The sequence below is a fragment of the Phaethon lepturus genome, unplaced genomic scaffold (genome assembly GCF_000687285.1).
Source record: "Phaethon lepturus isolate BGI_N335 unplaced genomic scaffold, ASM68728v1 scaffold15180, whole genome shotgun sequence".
In the NCBI taxonomy this organism is placed as follows: domain Eukaryota; kingdom Metazoa; phylum Chordata; class Aves; order Phaethontiformes; family Phaethontidae; genus Phaethon; species Phaethon lepturus.
The window spans coordinates 13,706-32,877 of record NW_010512718.1 but is presented as its reverse complement, the minus strand read 5'-3'; the positions used below and the strand labels follow the sequence as shown (position 1 = coordinate 32,877).

Below are 19,172 nucleotides of genomic sequence, written 5' to 3'. Positions count from 1 at the left end.
AAAGGGTGTAAAGAAAAAAACAAGAACAACCCCCTGCATGCCCACCCCCCCAGCCAAGATGAATGTTAAACCCCAACATTACATACACATTAGTGTCACTTTACAATTATTGCCCCATGCAGCCTGCTAGATTCTTCACACCCTGATAATATCTTACAGAATATTTTCTGCTGCACATACACAAAAAAATATTCAGTTCTTCCACATCCACCTCCCTAGACAAATGTCTCTTCCGCAAATGTCACTGTATCACGCTCCTCTGTGGCCACCTCTGCCAGTGGCTGGCTTCTGAGCCACTCCGCCCTGCTCCGAAGGAGTTCATTCTCCACCGCTTCCGCCTCAGCCGTGGGACAGCTGTTGGTTTCATCGTGCTTGAAATACTCCCTGACGGTGCTTCGAATGGAAGCGGGGAGGATGATACGGATGGTGTGGCTGAATGTGTTGAAGCCCTTGCTCTGGGTTGGCGCCTGCGCCATTTCCGCTGGCTCGCTCTCCAGCTCCTCGGGACTGGAGGCACTTTGGGGGCTCTTTTTGTGCTCTGCCTGTGGGGACGGGATCATTGGTTCATGGTGGTAGCGCCTGGAGATGGACTGCAGGACGAGGGGGGTGTTCTGCCCATAGAAAACTGTCTGGGGGATATGGACTCGTACAGTCTGCAAGCTCTTGGACAGGCTTTGCTCACTGCTGCTGCTGGGTGAGTCACTGCTGCTGGTGTTTGCCACGGATCTCTCCTCTTCCTCTTCCACCGGAGAACCCCAAGAGCTTTCTTTATTTGGGGCCACGTAAAAAGTTATCTTGGTGCACTTCAGGCTTTCCTGGCTTGGAGGGCAGGCACCAATGCTTTCGATTTCTGTGTTCTTCACTGCCTTCTCCCTGTGCTGCTGGTGGCTGATCTGTGGGGATTTCTCGTTGGCTGGGCTGGAAGCTGGGAGCTCAGGGTTTTGTTCAAACTCTTTTGTATAATCCTGGCTCCTGAGCCCTGGGCCAGGGCCCCCTACACAACTCAGCTGTCTCTCCTCTTCTTCCCAGTCAATGTCAGTTAGTGGGCTTCCCACGGCAGCTCCACTGACAGATAGAAAACTTTTCCTCTCTCCAAAACAATGAGTGCTCTCTACAGCCTTGGGTTCATACTCATGGAAACTGTCCAGGTCACAGGGATGTAAAGGCACAGGAGATGTGAAGGACTTGTGCCACTCTTTTGGGGACCTCTTGGCAATCTTGGGGGACACAGCATGAAGCCTGGCAGATGTGCCAAACATGAATGGCAGGGATGAGACATCTGTGGGACTAATGGCTGAAGACTCTGAGCAGTAGGAGAAAGCACTGTCTAAGGAGCTGAGTGAGGAGGCAGATGGGGAGGTGGTAGTAGAGGACAGGCTAGAGAAGCTGGACCTGTTGGACAGGCTGGATTTCTGAAGGCTGAGCTTTGTTACCCTAGAGCTGGTCTGAGGTGAATGCCACAAGTTCTGCCTGGCCTTATTAAGCCCAGGGCTTAGGCCTTCATCAATCAACTTCTGGCTCTCCACCTGCAGTTGCTTGAGCCTGTGGATGTAGTCTGTATGGCTGTGCATGATGGTGGCATCACAGCTGGACTGGCGGGCCACCGGCTCATGGCTCTGAGCAGGAAGCTGGGAGCTGAGGCAGACGCTGGGCTCTGATGAGCACCGGTCCCTGGCCGGGCTGAGTGAGCGTATTGAGCCAATGGAGCAAAAGGAGCCCTCCTCTTCCAGGAGGTCATAGCTGTCTGCACTGGTGTTCTTCTGGGCTTTGCTTTGGTAGCAGGCTGTGATTTCACTGAACAAGTCCCAGTCTTCCTGACCCTCATCGAGTAGCAAACTGCGTGATGGTTCAAAAAAGGCATCTGTTTCAGATACCAGGTGGTGCTTTGGTCTTTCTGGGTCACAAGCAGAAAACTCCAGCTCATCAGAAGAATCATCATGCTGAGCCAAGCCTATGTCTGGGGCAGAGAACACAAATTAATTTGTTGCCTATGTCTCCTAAGCCCATGTAGTACCTTACAACGAAGGCAGCGAAATACTATCAAGTCCATGGAAAAGCAAAGATGATCCATTATTTTCACAGGGACCAGAGCAGGACTGGGAAAAATATAAAAAAATTCTGTCTTGATGACCTGAGTTTCCATCACTGGCCTGTATTCACAGGATAGTTAACAGAGACATCTCAATCTTTTTCCATTCAATCATTTGGTTTAGCTTTGCAGAACTAAACTGGAAGAAAAGACTGCTGGGACACAGCATTGCTAAGACTACACTAAATTCTTGTGATGGCTGGCATAAGTTGAACAGCAGCCACAGAGAAAGACAACCATCTTCAGGGACACATTTGAAGTGATGCACCTCAGCCCTCTGCTTTGCCCTCGCTTCCTGCCTATGCCTGACAGGCAAAGGGAAATCCAAAACCCAACTGTTTTTCAATGCTTTTCCTTGGAAGAGACATGAAGGGAAAGCAAAGTCTTTAGCATGAGGAGTTTATCTACTAAGAGATTTTAAACATTTCTGGAAGATACAGTACCACCAACTTACCCAGAGATTCCTCTGAGTTTTTGGACTTCTTTTTGTCTGGTCTTTGAAACAAGGAAGCAATGTCACCTCCAAAAATCTCTCCTGAGTTTTCAATCAGGAACTGCACTAACAAGGCCACCTGGCAAAGACAGGAATTTACAGAGTCAGTTTCATGGAAATATAGCCAGCTAAAGCAGTCAAATCAGGCCCAGAATGGTCCTTTTCTTTTGACAAAGATGTAATTTCCTACAGAATCTTTTGCTCAAGGAGGTGTTAAGAATGTGGCAATGCATCTGTATCAACTACACCTGGGGCAAGAATATGAGCTACATGAACTGGTAGTGAGACAGGTAGAGCACGTTCTATCAGTGTCTACTATTGATAACACCTCATAAGTTACAAGCAAGCATTCCTCCCCTCTGATGCACTGTCATGTTCATTGCTTACTTTGCCTCTGCAAGATGACTTTAGACCCAGCTTACATGGCAGTGTCTAACTTCAGCTGCTGCATCCTTCTTGTGCTGCCTGACTGTATAGGAAGTTCATCTGGTAAAGAAACCACAGCTTCCCCTTACACTCTGGATAAACTGAGTGGCTAAATTCCCCTATCAGCATGAGCATATATGGACAGGGGAAAGGATGAAGCCCACATGCCACTCAGCCAGCACTGTCACTCTTTTTATGCCTTCCTTTAGACTACAAAATGCAGTGCCCATAAAAAGCAGTAAAAGGGAAAGACAAGCATGAGGCCAAACCCATGAAAGATTACCTTCTTTGTAGACCTGCTCTCCTCTTCAGGCCCAGTGGGACTTGGTAGCCACAGCATATTGGGTGCTATGCAAAGAGCCAGGTTAAAGGCATTCATCTGATTCACGCCGGAATTCTGCTCAATATGATGGAGGACTCCAAAGAGGTGTCTGAGTAAGATGAGGTTGGCCTCTGGAAGCTGGTTGACTAGACTATTCAGGGAATGGGAACAAAGGGAAACAGTGCTGTTCACAAAAATCTGCTCTTGAAATATCACAAGTTGCTTCCCAGACCTTTTGCCCCCTTCTGCCCTTTTGCAACCAGTTTGAGACATTCACATTTGATAATAAAGTTAGACTGTGTCACTCCACCAAGCTACGTGAGAGTCACAACTTTACATCCATATTGCCTACCCACTCTGGTCACAGAGCTGGAGGGACCAAGGGACTTATGTCCAGAACACTTGGGTAAGAAGTCCATAATGCCTTAACAAAACAATGATCGCCCAAAGGAGATGCATACAGCTCCAGGCCAGCAGCACACAAGACACTGCCATTGCCTGTGTCCCATGCTAGAGAGACAATGGAGGAAAGAGACTAAGGCCAAATGGTAAGGTTCAAAAACGAAGCTGAGCCATTGACAAGAAGAGGTTTGATATACTCCATATGCCACAGGATGCTGATATAAGGATGATTCTTGCTCAGGGCAGCGGTTTCAAGGCAGTAAAGCCATTTTCAAGGTCCCACTCACCATCTTGGCAGGCTATTTCTTCTAACTGACAATATGATGATCAGCTCCATTTTGTGCACGCAAGAAAAAAGTTACCATTGTTAAAGATCTAATTCCACTAATATTTGATGTACTCCTGGTGGCTGAATTATTGTGCTTTTTCAGTTTGCTGGTTCTGGTAATTTGAGCTGGTCATCAGAAAAGAATTTTCTAATTACATTTTTGGTGTCAGAAATGTTAACAATGTTCATAAAAGACCATTGAAAGGAAAATGTTCTGACCAGTAACACTGGCAATCAGCAACAGCTCTACTGTGGTCTGGAGCATTGCCAGGAGTCAGAAGACGAAGTCTATGCTTAGGGCCGTATGCTCTCCCCACCCCCACCAAAAGAAGCTTTTACAAAGGCTTTTACAAACCTTTTGATAGCTTCAATCTTATGTGCCCGATTTTCCGTGTCCACAGCTTCCATCCACAGTCCGTGCATGTCTGAGGATAGAACACTGTCAGGTATATTTCGGAGAAAATCCTGAATTAAATATATATATGCAGAGCAGTCTGGTCAGTTTTGAATTCCTTGTTTTGGTTTCACGATGCATATAGTCATTGTTTATTCATATTAAGCACAAGATAAAACAAGACATGACACAAATACATTTCTCCTCCCCTCCCCACTTCCACCAAGCTGGCCTCCTTGGGGCTCCTCCACTGCGGCACTGCAGAACTGTGTCGCAGCTGCTGGTGGCAGAGGGTGGACAGCCAGCCCTCGTGCCCTGCCTCTCCTGCAGAACAGGACTGATCTCTACTGCAGCAGGCAAAGGGCTCATCCCCATAGCTCTGTTTGAAACACTTCTCAGCTAGGAGGATTGCTGCTGTTTTTCTCAGGGGACTGTTTAACAACTTAATATATGTCTGGCATTGGAAAGTGCCTGAATATCCTCCTGGGCAACAGCTTTTTGTATTAGGCCAACAAGAGCAAGAGACAAGGATGTTTTTTGATACTTTAGATGCCTGAATTGTTCGGACCAGATTTAAATGCCAGTGCAAAAGATAGGCTTTTTCTTACTAAAACTTGGGTCTTATCGCAAGCTTCATCCCCCACCCACCACAACCCCTCTGCTTGGATTTGGCAGCTGTTTTCCCTCTTGCTTGCTGGCTGATTAGCGGGTGAAGCCTTAGGGTCTAGACAGTACAGGCCAGCTCTTTTGAGCATGGCCTCTCTGTTTGTGGGGGGATGCAGAGCAGTTGAACATAAATGGCAAAAGTCCTCCTGTATCTCTCTGCAATCTCTTCTGTGTGTCCAGAAAGGACAAAGAGCATCTGTGCTGCTGCCACCAAAGGGCTTCATGCCTGTGTCAGTGCAGTACCTAAATTGCTGAGTCCATATTCTGGAATGTTATTTGGCACGTATAGATACCATAGTTATCTTGGAGGTAGACAATACTATCGCCTGCTGGAGGCTGTTTTGTACAGGGAGGTGCGAAATGGAACACTGGCCTGAGGGCCACTGTACATATCTGCACGTGAAAACATGCACCACTTGGTCAGGCAAACACCTTTGTGCACGCAGATGGACCAAGCCATCAAGTGAGAATGTGCCTTGCTGCAAAATGCTTTCTGTTCCCCCCCAAATCTTCCCTACCTATAAAGACTCATGTTGCTTCCTTAAAGAAGGTACCATGAGCCCAGACAGCTGAGTTGGCCAAACATACCGTGATGACAGCTGCAGCCACAAAGACTGACTCTCCATCCACCTGGATATCATCTCCAGAGTTCAGCTTCTCTTTCAACTCCTTGCAAGTCTTGGCATTGGCAGAACGTCTGAAAATGCCCCTAGTAGAGGGACCTTCGTGGTACAGCAGGAGCAGCATGTCCTAAGAGAAAGCCCAGCCGTACTTAAGAGCCTAACACTTTACCCTGTTTGTGTATATTATACCTCACATACTATAACGTAATTAGCATAAGACCTAGTCAGTACTGGGAAGAGGACAGACACAAGAGATTTTCATGATTTTACCAGGGACAAGAACCTGTTAGCTAAGTTGCAGGTACAGTTCACGCGGGTATGCTTATTCTCTGGCAAGTGTAAGCCCAGTGGACTCTTGTAGTGAATGAGGTCTAGGCTATGCAGCATGGCACAGTCCACTGACATTGCCCCTTGTTAGCTCATGATGACCTGGCTGGAGACACCCATTGAAACAGGATGGACATCGGTGCATGAAGTGATACGGATTACACAGGACAGGGATGCACTCATCCTCGTTACCGAGCTAGATCTGAATCACAAACAAATGATGGTTTCCTTCGCCATCCAATCCTCAAAAATACCAAAACTGGCTTTAAATTCTGGGCTAAACACATCTAGTTTATGTCAGGATGAAAAGTCCAGGCTGCTCCTTACCATGATTGGCTTGGGAAGGATCCCGTCAGGACAGACTGAGGACAGAGACAGGCCAAAGAGCTTCCGTGGGGTGGTAGGCGACTGTGAAGGAGGGCTGCCCGTGGGGGTGCTGGTGCTGCGGCGCAGGGCCCAGTCAATCAAGGACTTCTTCCTCTTGGTGTGTTTCTGCAGTGACTCTGAAAGAAAACACAGACCTTCATTACACACCTGTCTGTCCTTCCTACTGGCCACTGAGTGATCTAGAGTGGAGGCAGAGTTCCCAGCAAGCCAAGGACTTTCTACCATTGCATGTTTAAAAACCACACTCTTAATGGGGACGGTCAGATAATATACAGCGGTGAAACCACTTGTTCATCTCTCAACCATCAGCAAAACTCCTACTCAATCACTGTTCTCCAGGGAACCTTGCTGTCTGTGCAATGTAAGAATGGATGGCAACTGAAAGCTAATCAAGGACTGAAAGCTAATTCTGAATATTTGCACAGAAAAATTTAGCTCCTCTGCAATCTCTTCCTCTTTGCATACACTCGGGTATGAGAGCGACTCTGGGATACGTGTACGATGCTAGGAAGAGTCTGGCCACTGCCACGGAAAGCAACAAAGTCTCTGCCTGGTTGCTACCCACTCCTGCAGCCCCTACCTCTCCTCAGCTGCATTGGAGCTTGGAGCCTGGGTTTCAGAACAAACTGACACTGCTTTTCCTTTGGGAGCTGATCAAAGAAGGAGGCCTCCGTCCCATCAGCCAGGAGGGTGTTATTGTTGGTTCCTTGTTGCTGGTCAGCAGAGTCCCGGAGACAGCTCAATGCGATGCTGAAAGGATGCTCGTGTCCTGTTGAGCAAAGAGTTGTGTAAAGAGCAAGCAAAGGTGCAGAGCTATGTGAAAACAGCTCCAAATCTGGGCAGGAGGAAGCAGCCATATCCAACGGCTCCCATTGCAGCTGGGCCTCTAAGCAATGTTGCTCAATACCTCCACCTGGGGACGAAAGAGGCCGGAGCACATCTATGCATATATATGATCGTTGATTTACAAATAAGTTTATCCAGTTAAACCTGGCCAACCATTCTCCATTAGCAGCTCGCCAGAACATTATGCAACAAAGCACTATTAACTGGGTTTAAGCCCTTTATTAATGGGGCTTAATTGCTTACTAACAAAATCCTGTATACATTGCTCTGTGTAGGACTTAGCTTACTATGACAGTCTACTATGTATTGGACAAATACAAAAAGTAAGCATGTGCCACAATGACTTGGAAAACACCAATAACACCCACAAATAAACATTTTCAGTCTAAAGAGCCCTAGAATAATAGTCTTACTGTGACAACATGGTCTTTGGAGCAAGATGTCTTCAATAAACCAACATGCATAAACTTCCTTGGAAAGCCTGGAGATGTGTTTATTGCGTTATCATTGAAAACACAATGCAGTTAATGCAGAGATTACTCATTAGTCATAACTAAGCAGTATGCTATAGGGCAAAACAGTCTGAGCAATGGCTGCACCATTGACACATCTGTCAGAGATGCAAGCAGCAGTTTAAGTGCATCTAACAGCTTTGGTTTAGATGCTGGGTAAATCAGCGTATTTCCTTGCTTCCTCTCCAGCACATTGCACATTTAATCTTACATTTTGCTGTCTTGTTTTTGCCAGCAATCCACAAATAAAAACTATTATTATTGTTACTGTTATTGTTATTATTGGAAAACTCCAGCTTTGGTGGTCTCCATAATGAATGCTTAGCACTTAACAGACAAAATTCAGTGGTTTATTTTAAAATGTTTCTTGTATTTGTGAAATCATCTCCTACAATCTCCAGCACTCTCCTCCATTGTGACTGTCCTCAAAGCCCTCTACAGACACACCTACTTTCCCTCAAGCCTCAGGAGTTTCTAAAACCTAAACACAAATTGTTAAAAAGGAAAGTTTTCAAATAAACAGCCTGCAAAGGGCATTGCCTCAAGTGGCTCACATGTGCTTGTGAGATCAGATCGGTGTTGGATTAAGATGGCAATTCAGAGGACAACAATGTTAAGGAGCCATATGCAATAAATTGGGGTTTTAATATGACATGACATCTTGTGTGGAAACCAGTTTCCTTATTTGTGAACTGAAATGCAATGAAAACTAAATAAATATCAAAAAGGTAGGATAAACATCTTAGCTTCCTAACTAGAGACTTAAAAGTCACCAATGGATCCATCTAAAAATTCTACTTCCTTAAGCTGCCAAAGCGCTTTTCTCTGGACCTACCATGTTCTTGCTGAATGGCCACCTAACTGCAGTGACTTGTTTTGCTTCTGATAGAGCCTGAAGGCAAAGTGCTCAGGAGGTGTCAGGAGTTCCTCTGTTTGATGGATATCAGTGGATCTATCACAAGTAGTGAAGGTGGGCTGAGGCTGCCCCAGACCATGTGCACTGCCTGTGAGGAGAAGCCTGCAAAGCTGAGCAGGAGAGGATGACCAGCCTCCAAGCATGTAGCCCTGCAAGCACCAGCAGCCATGGGGATGGGATTGGGCTTTGAGGCATGTCCTACCCTTGCATCACATCCACTGCATTGAAAGAACTTCTTAGGCCAGCCTAAAAGTCTCCCATTTATTTGGAGCATCTGCTGAAAAGTGCCATGGGCTCCCATCCAGAAATGCACAGATTTGCTTGGAAAAATGTGAATATCTTCAAAGATGTCACCATGCATTGATTAAATGTGGATCCTGAGACCATAAAAGCTATGTGACATCTCACATCAGCTTGATGTCACGTCTCGCATCAGCAACAGACACCCTACTATTGCTTTTTTAAGTGAAGAGTGCAACGTTCGAGATGTTTCTCTGCCACACACTCCAGTATCATTTATCACTTGTTCCTGCGGTGCTAGAATTGAGGAAAATGGGAGAGCTCTTACCAATGAGAGGGTAAGCAGGGTCATCTTTTCCCGAGATCACCCAGAGGTGATGTTCGCTTGTTCTGCCCTGGCAGTTGAGGAACAGAGAAGAGAAAAACATAAGGTGAAGGGGGCCAAGGTGAGGGTCCATGGGGTTGCACTCTGCTCAGAAAGCAACAGACAGCTGAACAGGCCAAGGAGCCAGACATGCACAGCTATCTCCAGGACAACCGTGTGGCTGGGATGGAAGATGGAAGGGGAGAGGTTCAGGAGAAGAAAAGATTGAGCCCCAGCATGATGTAAACCCACATGATGGTTTCCTGGCCTATTTTAGCAATGTGTTCCACAACCTTCCTTGGTATTAAACTACTGGAACACTGTCAAAGCTACCTGTTAAATGCTTCCCTGTAATGGGAAATGCTGGACCACTGCAATGGGCAAGGCGCATCTGATAACATCACTGATTTGTTCAGTATTTCATGGCTATATTAATAATCCTTTGACAAGCTTGGCTCAATCCTAATGCTGGATTGCAAGCATTGAAGTCCTCTGAAATCCAAAGGACTTGATTATACAAGGTTTGAATTTAATGTAGGCATGTAAGCATGTCTGTGTTTCTACTATTTGGCACCCACACAAATAGATTGCTCCAACTTGTAGTCCAGAGAATATGAATACCTTATGGGTTAGCTACAGCAAATCTAGACTTCTCCACATCTGCACTGTCCTGTAAACCAGATGTTCCTTAGCTAAGATCTGGCAGACCATTCAACTGCCACTTACAGGAAGCCCAAGCTGTAGAAGGGTCTTCTTCATCACACTCTCTGCAGTTTCCACATTGGACACATTGATTGTGGTAGTCTAGAAAGGAAAACAGAGAAAATATAGGAAGCTAATAAGAAGGCATGAAGTTTGGTTGCAGTTTCTTGTAGCTTGAAAATCTGGGGAAATTGTCACTTACTTGTTTATTGGCTGTCTTTACTAAATGTTCATGGTTAGAAGAGTTGTACTAACTTGAACGACACTGGAATCATTGTTAATGGTGATGGCTATACATTGTGAAAACTGTTCTTCCGTTGCCAACTGCTCTTTGGTAAGGGTCTGTCTACCTCCTGATTTCCCAAATCAAAACTCTCTGAGTGGGCTTCAGGTGGGAAGGATGCAGCTGCCCAGATGCACACCCTCTAAAATCTTTTCAAGTGGGATTTGAATTTTAAACAGAGATAGCAGCAGCAACACCACAGCCTTGCCTTCCTGCCCCTACCGCACAGACCTCCATGTAGCATTGGTCTGATGAGCAGGTTCTTAGCTTTACTTACAGAAGAACAGTTGTCAGCATCCAGCACAAAGATCTGAAGGGTTAGATTCTTCAGATATTCATTTTGTTTTACTTCATTGATATGCCTGAAAGTCAAAGAAAAGGGGAGGGAATATAATTTCCCAACCAAACTTGAGAAGGACCCTAAGGTGTGGATTCAAGAGGTCCAAGGGACCTGCTCCCTGGCACTATAATAAATACAGATTAATTACGACAGTAAGAATAACATGCAATGTTCATAGTGTGGTCACATGCTCTTGCTGGCTGCTTTATCTTTCTTGAGGCCCCAGCCTAGCAAAACCCCACATGGCAGTACTTTAATGCAGACAGATGTGTCTAGCCTAACACCTTCCAGCATCCTTAGGATCACTACTGTTCTCCACGAATCAAGGGACTTCCTCCCCTCTCTGTACCTATATAAACATTTCTGCCTGGATGCTAATGGAAACAACATATAAAAACTTAACATGAAAAGAAACAACTGTAGCCTCTAGATGCCACAAAATACAAACTTTAGTTCAAATCAAAAAAATTTCAAGAATCAGTAACACTTGTGACATTTCCATAGTGAACAGCAAAGTCAGCCTCCAGCTTCAAAGGAAAAAAGGTGCTCCAACAATGTTATCTTCCAGTGGATGTCATCTTTTCTGGACTGTTAATTTTGCTTTCATCCGGGAGCTTCTACATTCAGGTTTCAAAGGTGGATTTTTCAAACAGTAGCTACACACTTAATGTGCTGAAAATCAGAGGGCAATCTGACACCTAGCATAACAAATTTCTCTGAGGACTGCAGAGGAACCACCCAGGAGGAGGATGAATGGAGGGTCACTTACCACAGTAATGCTGTCAGCCATCGTTCCTTCACGTCAGCTGAGCTGAAGATAAAAAGGGAGGCAGATCATCATACAAGTGCTGAGTGGGTAACAGCCTTTGGAAACTCTACCCAGTTTCATTTATATATAGCTGTAAGTCAAAGTTCCTTCCTGCAAAGCCCTGGAACAAAAGCACAGTCCTTTCCTGCTTCTGTCCTATTTTAACAAATAACAAAAATAATAATAACAAAAAAATCTCAGCAACAAACTGGACTACATTTCCTGCCTGGGCTGGCAAGTGTTCAGATAAGGGACAAATATCTTTCTGTGATGTTGGAGTTAACTCATCTTGTGGGCCCTTATTATTTTTGCAGTGACCTTTAATTGCTATTTTCTCCTATTATTTCCTTCCCAATGTCTGCTGTTCCTAGAAGCTTCTGCTGCCAACATGGGTTACCCAGGTCTCAGTGATATGAAGGAAAGGAAACTGCTGTTGAGTTTGGACTAAGACACAATGGCAGCTTGCATGTCAGGGCATAAATCCTAATCAGGAATGTATCATCTGGGAGAGACCATCCTAATCCTTGGAAATTATGAGATAGCATGTATGAAACCATGGTGTGGTTCTCATTTCTTTTTCCACCAGGGCAGTTGCCCCACAGAAGGAAAAGCATCAGGCCAGATCAGCCTTTCCTAGCTGTGCCAGCAGAACCCCTGAGGACAGAGTGACCCTTGAAGACTGCTGACGGCTCTGCTTTGCAAAAGAGAGTATGAAGCAGAGATGCCTGAGCCAGCAATGACCTGAGCTCCCTGTGGATATACCACGTCTAGATTCAATCTAGCTGGGCTAGACTGAGCTCCAGGAAACAAAAAGCTCACCTGCTTTTTAGTAAGCCTTATTAGCTCAGGCACAACACTGGGACAGCCTTTGAGATGGCATTTGGACATGAATGGGCTAGTCTCTAGCCTGCTCCATGCTCCCAGACATTTCTATTTTTGGGCTTATCAAGGGCTAAGCAAGCTCTGGCCCGTGCTGCTTGTGCAAACCCATCTTGAAGAACCTTTCCATTTTTATAGTCTGTTGCTGTGAGCTTGGGACACCCTTGCAGACAACTGCAGGAGGAAGGTTTGCCCAGGAGCTGCCCATGCCACACTAGGGGTGGATAAAGGATTTAATCCTGGCACAAGGCCATCTGGCATTTTTCATTGACATAACTAACCTGTCCTTCATAATGAAACATTCTCAAACTAGGGCTAATCTCCTACAGAAATGGCTGCTGGCAGGTGCTGAAACAACACACTTGTAGGCTATATGATGGCACAAGCTGGTTTGCTATGTCAGATTTGGTTGTGATGTTCCAGGATGCTCTGCAGCAGTGTTAGCCTTTGGTTTAACAACACTTGCAAGGGGACCAACCTGCAGATATCTTTCTAAGATGACTGTCTCCCAACATCTACGTTGTACACACGTTCCTTCACAGTGAGTACACTGCCTAATGTGAGTGGAAGTCCTCTACTCAACGGGGAGAAGGGTTGTAGTAGAGTTCAGGGCCCCTGTAGCCTCAGTCATTGTTTCACTTGACACATGGGAGATTTGGGCAGCTGCCAGGCTGCAGAGGGAGCTCTGGTGTCTGATGAAATACCTGAAGGTGACAACATAGTTGGTGGTAGGCCAGCCGATGACAAACGAATTCTCGGGACACATCTTTTTCTCTGTCACTTCGCTGAGGCAGGTGCCAGTCCACACTTCACTCAGATGCACCTGCTTTTTCAGCTTCAGGCTGGAGGAGGATCTGCAATTCAAATTATGGATTTCTTAGGCCAGATCCTAATATCTAGACCTCCAGAGTCTGGTCATGCCACCTTCCAGTCATGCAGATGCAGTGACAGCAAGGACCCCCCAGAACTAAATGTCTGGGCATAGGGAGGCACTATAAGAAAGTTTTGCAAGTGGATTTGGGGGTTGATGGCTGCAGTGGAATAGCTGCGTCTTAAGGCAATGTGATTCACTAGAACCACATGAAGGTAGATGGTGATTTAGGCTAATTACTGTCTATGCTAATAACTGAAGTCACTTAAGCTCTTAATTGATGTGTGGCAGAAGTAGCCAGACCAGGAGCTGGTTTTCTGTCCTTACGGCCTCTTGCCCTCATGCTTTTCTTCAAGAAGCCACATAAGGGAAAGGGAAAAACCAATTAGACAACCTTTTCCTCAGGAAAAAGGAGTGAAACATTAATACCAAGAAGAATTTCTGGAGGTGGAAGAACTACACTGTGGTTCACTAAGGTGCTACACTTTAGATCCACATTTGTGAAGAATTGTTTCGATGCCTGCTCCACAAATAGCTCAGAGCCTAGCTTCAACAGCACATACTGGGGAGGTGTGAGTGTGAATTCCTCTTACTTGGACTTGGCGATGACCAGCACATCACTGAACAAGATCAAATGTCTTTCCTGGGTCTGCAGGCCTACGGTTAGCTGTACTCGCTCGTCCATGATGAAAGTGGAGCCTGGGCGGCTGAACACCCCACTTGGCAGCCCATTATCTGAATGGGAAGAGGAAAGGGTATTTTCCCTGGAAGAGGAAGAAAAATTGTAAGACAATGTCAGATGCTTTTCTCAAAAAGGTTTATGACTGTACACAACAGGCAACTGTTTTGGAACAGCCCGATAGCCCCATGCTTCTCCCAGCACTGCCCCTATTGCTCTCAATTATGAACTGCATTTGCCTGCCTCTGCCCAATTGATTTTACCAGCCTCAGACAGATGGAAAACTGCCTAAATTCCCACACCAAATCTTGAGAGGTTAAGCTGGTGAAATATTAATTTTTGGTTAAAAACAGGTAAAACACTTATTTCCTGCACATGCGTGTGAGCTATGACTCGAACACAGAAAACCCATGGCTCATGGCACTGCTCAGCCTGGCATGGGGAGGGACTGCCATTTCTGCACGTTTTCCATCTGTACTGAACTGCTTGTCAATGCAAGGGCTGCACCACAAAGAAAATGAACTGCATGTACTCATCTAATTCCAGCCATCTGATTCTGGCTTGCTTGGCCGCAATCCAGTATCTTGTTTCTACTGAGACTGATACTAGGTGCTGACCATTTCCAAAAAACCCCCATGGTTTTTGCATGTTGACTGCAGTCAACAAGCCATCTTTGGGATTGAACCAGATCCTTCCTCTATGCTCTCCCCAGCTGGAAGAGCTCCACCAAGTGCTAATCTCCCCACTTGCCTCTCAGCACCCTCCCAGAGCACCTTCTCAGTGCCGCTCCAGGCTCTGGTCCACAGTGCTGGCATTACAATAGGTCCCACAGATGTTTCCTGGCTCTACAGGTGGCATTGTGCTGAATGAACAAGCAACAGTTCTTTGCTGAACCTTGTTTAGAGACTGTGTTTGTGTGCCTGACCCTGACTGAATTAGCTAACCTCTGAGACATGGTCTTAGATTTATGTACATAGAAAAAAAACCAGAAATCCTCCTGTCTCTACACATAGAAAAAAATGTGTATGTTGCCTGCAGGCAAGGACAGGTGTGGAAGAGCAACTCCACCCCTCAGCAATACTACTCTAGTCTGAGGGCAGTCTCTACACAAACAAATGAAAAAACACATGAGCTTTAAGGGTAGTATTTTTGACATTGTTAGTCTTAACTCAATTTCCACTGGCGTCATAATTGGACTCCTTTCATTTCACAGAAGTGAGGCTGAAGCTAGTCAGTAGCTGCTTTTTTAAAATCATCCCCCAGTCACAGGAACACCCATATGCCTGCAATTCCCTCTTCCCTCCTCAGCAGTCCACAGCCACCAACAAGAGAATTCTTGGTTTATGCATCTGTTGCCTCTACAAGTGAGAAGCTAAATCACCTTTAAGCTTGATGTTAAAAGCTTGCCATGTGTGACAACTGAGCAGTGGGAGCCACACCATCTCACAGTCTCAGCAGTGGAGTTCCTAAAGCTGGAGGAGTTACACAGCTTTGTAAACACAACAGCAGGACACAAAAAAATCTCACCAGTACTCTGGTGGCCTAAGCAAGGATGGCATTGTACCAACTCCCTCCATAGCAATCCATCATGAGAAGCATTTAAAGCTTCCCTCCCTCATGAGGATATTCTCCAGCCAAATAAAGTCAAGAATTTGTTTCTCTTCTTTACTTTTTTTTAGTGCAGTTTAGAAGGGGGTGAGGGGAATGACAAAGCAGCTACATAACTTGGTCAGAAGATGAAATGAAAATCAATCCTGCCCCTTGTTTTAAATGATCCTACAAGACTGACCCCACACACTTCTTTCAGAAAAGCAGGATGTACTGCTATATCCATCAATTACCTATGATGTGATATAAAAGGGGTATTATTCTTCAGGAGGGCTGCTCTGGATCAAAACATCAATCAGTTCAGCTTTATCATCTCTTTCATACAGAGAAAAAAAAAAATCACACTAAATAAATCCCTCAGGAAATGTTATTTATAAGATGGCTGTCAGAGTAAGGCAGAAAGGAGCGTGGCATCCCCTTATCTGTGTTGGGTAGTTACACAGTGCTGCAGGAGGAAGAGGAGATGACATCAGAGAGGGCTCAGCTCCCACTAAAGGACCAAGGAGCTTAGCTCATGGCTAGCACTTGATATTTCAGCAGAAGCTGTGCATGTCTGGCATGTTTGTACCTGACTATCTGCTGACACTCCTGGTGCTCTACAGCTGCAGAAGCAAAGTGTCAGCAAGGCGCCGGATGGCTCTGGAGTTGCAGGCAAGAGATGGAGCTTTTCACCACCCAAGCTGGTTGTGAGGGAAAGCTGCTGTCATCCAACAGGGACGTGACTGTCCTGGAGGATGGCCGGATCTGGCAGCTTTCCCACCAAACAGCCCAAGCTGATGCCACCCTACACGGCACTGGCAGGCCACGGGCAGACTTCCCAGCGCTCCCTCCATCCCCAGACGCAGCTCCCAGCCCCCTCACACGCCCAGGTGAATCTGCATCTGAGACACGGCCAAACCTCAGGGCCAGCCCTTCCCCCGGTGGTCCAGCAGACGGAGCAGGGGCCAGAGAGGTCTCTGGCGGTGAGCCCCAGGGGGTGGCCAGGCAGGGACAAGCTGGCGTGGAACACCTGGATGCTCCTCAGGGACAATGCCGCCGCAGTCCTGGTGCGCAAGGCGGCGAACGCCACACCAGTCCGTATCCCGTGTCCCGTTGCGCCTTCCCGGTGCACCTCATCCCTCCTCCACCTGCCCCTGCCTGCTCCCGCGACAGGACCTGCTGCCGCCTGCCCTTCCCCTGCCTGCAACAGCTCTGTCCTGACCTGCTCGGCTGGGGACAGCTGACGGCCTCCTTCCCGTGAATTAACTAAAGCACAGCTCTTCGCAGTCAGAGCCGAGGGGATGGGGACGACCACACTCTTGCCCAAACCAGCAGGCCTTTGCAGAACACGGGCAGGCCCAGACAGGGCCTCCCTGCACCCCAGTCCTCGGACACCTCCCAGTTGTGCTCCTCACCCGCAGCCATGTGACGCTGGGAGAGAAGTCCCCACGTACTGGTCTGCACTGGGCAGTTTCTCTCCTGTGGCATCAGCTCTTTCATTTCTTAGGGCATCTCTGTTTCTGCTTCTCATACCACTGCCTGTGGCGGGTGAGAGGGTAGGCTAAGCAGCAACTCATCCATCAGCCAAAGACTCACTGACTGTTCAGCCAGAACCGCATGAGGAAGCTTGTCTCAGTTGCAGTCCAGCAAGAAGGGGGAGGATAGAGCTTTTTCTGCTGTTTCTAAGCATAGGGGACATATATACACACATATATATATAAAAAAATAAGCAGGCACATATATACCTATACATATGTACACATATAAATATATATATAGTTAAGGAAAATCTCTTATTCCTTCAGGAGGTATGGCCTCCCAGCATCAAGGCAGCTTATATGTGGTGATGAGTGACCTGGTCACTGCATCTCAGGAAAAAAGTCCCCTGGACTTTGTGAGCTGGGATTCATGGCTCCCTCCTGGCAAGAGCACACTGGCCTCCCTGCACTGGCTATGCTACTGGACAAAAGGGAGGCAGTGTGGGCTTCCAGCTGAAAGCAAATTTCAGGAGAAAACGCCAGGATGACAACTCAGGAAAGCAGGTCGTCTCCTCACCTAGAGCCTAAGGGTGACACAGCACAGCGTCACAATATGTCCCGTGCAAGCTCTGAACAGACCCATGCCTTCAAGTCTGCCTCTGAGCTCAGCGATACAAGGGTCAGCGCTCGTTTATCCCAGCCAGGTCAACAGGGAAACCATGTCACAGAAACTTAACACACTGTTTCTCGTACCTGATTTTACGTGGGTGTCTCTGCGCTGTGCAATATTGTCCAGGTGTATTTATACTTGGCTATAATAGGCATCAAATATCTAGACCTAATATTATCTGCACTGAAAATAGGCAGCTAGCCTTGCACGGTGGGTTGACCTGAGCTGGCTGCCCAACTCCCACCCAGCCGCTCTCTCACTCCCTCCCAACAAGACCTGGGGGAGGAAATAAGATGGGAAAAAAGAGGAATTCATGCACTACTTCCCATCGGTGGGCAGATGTCCAGCCTCTACCTAGGAAGCAGGCTCTCAGCACACGTAGTGGTTACTTGGGGAGACAAATGCCATAACATCAATGTCCCCCCATCCTCCTCCTTTCCCTCAGCTTTTATTGCTGAGCACAATGACATTCCAGTAAAAAAGAAACTCCTCCATATTTGTCCACAAACACCATTAAATGAATTTGAAAATCAGTTTGATTTCAGTCTATATAGGCAGAAAGGTGGAAAAAGGAGTCAGAAAGGTATTCCTCTACCTGGAATGGTACTTTGACTTGCTGAGAGCTTTACTAATGGCAGAAGGGGTAGATCGTCTTCTTTGGACTATGGGCTTCATCTTCTGCAAGACAAAAAGACATTCCAGTTAGCCTGGCCACCTTGGATGCAGATCAGCTCATTGTGCTCCACAAGTTTTCTTTTTATCCAGTTAACACTCTGAAATCTCAGCACTGAGAGCCATGATCTGTGCTTTCAGACACCTCCCTCCCCTTCCTTATTATTAAAACACTTGTCAACTTTCACATTTATGTAGGACATGTAAAACCTTCCTAACTTGAAATGCTTCCAGTTTTCACAGCCAAAATTCAAAGTAATGACATGAAATCAAGCAGAGAAAAAACCCCACAGTCTGAAGGTCAGGAAAAACTTCCTAACACTTATACCATGGAATAGTTTGTTAAGGAAAGGTATAGAAATCCAATTTAAAACTGGACTGGACAAAGCTATGAACAGCATATTATACTGTAGGGAGCCATATTTTATGGGCTGAAGGAATAGATGAGGTTACTTCCTAGATTTTTCTCTATTTCACTTTCCATAACTTACAGATTCAGCAAATAGACTGTTATTAGGCCCCCCTCCAGGCAGTGTAACCTCAAGACACTTGTATCTTTAACAGCCACAGCCACCAAGTCTTTTATGACACAGAAATGAGGTGACGGCAGTGGTGACGCTTGTGAGTTAGACATGATAACCATTGAAGTCGACATATACACATGAAGATCACAGGTCTCCTTTTTTTGGCTAAATTAATTTTGTGCTAGAGAAAGATGACAGATTTTAGCCTGGGAGAGAAATCCTTACATCAATGGCTCTTGCTTAGTAAGCATGGGAAAATCTGTCACACAGCTCATTTCTAATTTCAGCATTTGCCTGTGTTAGAGCTTTACATACCAGGAAGTTTAGAGTATGCTGAGAATTAT

At 46.2% G+C, this 19,172-nt stretch overlaps 1 protein-coding gene across 1 annotated transcript; it reads right to left on the bottom strand.

The window, feature by feature from the left end:
* Positions 1 to 215: 215 nt before the first annotated feature.
* LOC104621454 (rho GTPase-activating protein 20-like) lies at positions 216 to 18,307 on the bottom strand. Its single transcript, XM_010287951.1, has 14 exons — positions 18,228 to 18,307; positions 13,812 to 13,982; positions 13,052 to 13,201; positions 11,430 to 11,471; positions 10,598 to 10,682; positions 10,062 to 10,139; positions 9,300 to 9,366; positions 7,038 to 7,226; positions 6,398 to 6,573; positions 5,709 to 5,870; positions 4,416 to 4,525; positions 3,292 to 3,481; positions 2,544 to 2,661; positions 216 to 1,957 (listed from the first exon to the last, which is right to left on the bottom strand). The coding sequence occupies exons 1-14, from the start codon at positions 18,305 to 18,307 to the stop codon at positions 216 to 218; spliced, it is 3,360 nt and encodes a 1,119-aa protein (XP_010286253.1).
* Between the last annotated feature and the right edge of the window lie 865 nt (positions 18,308 to 19,172).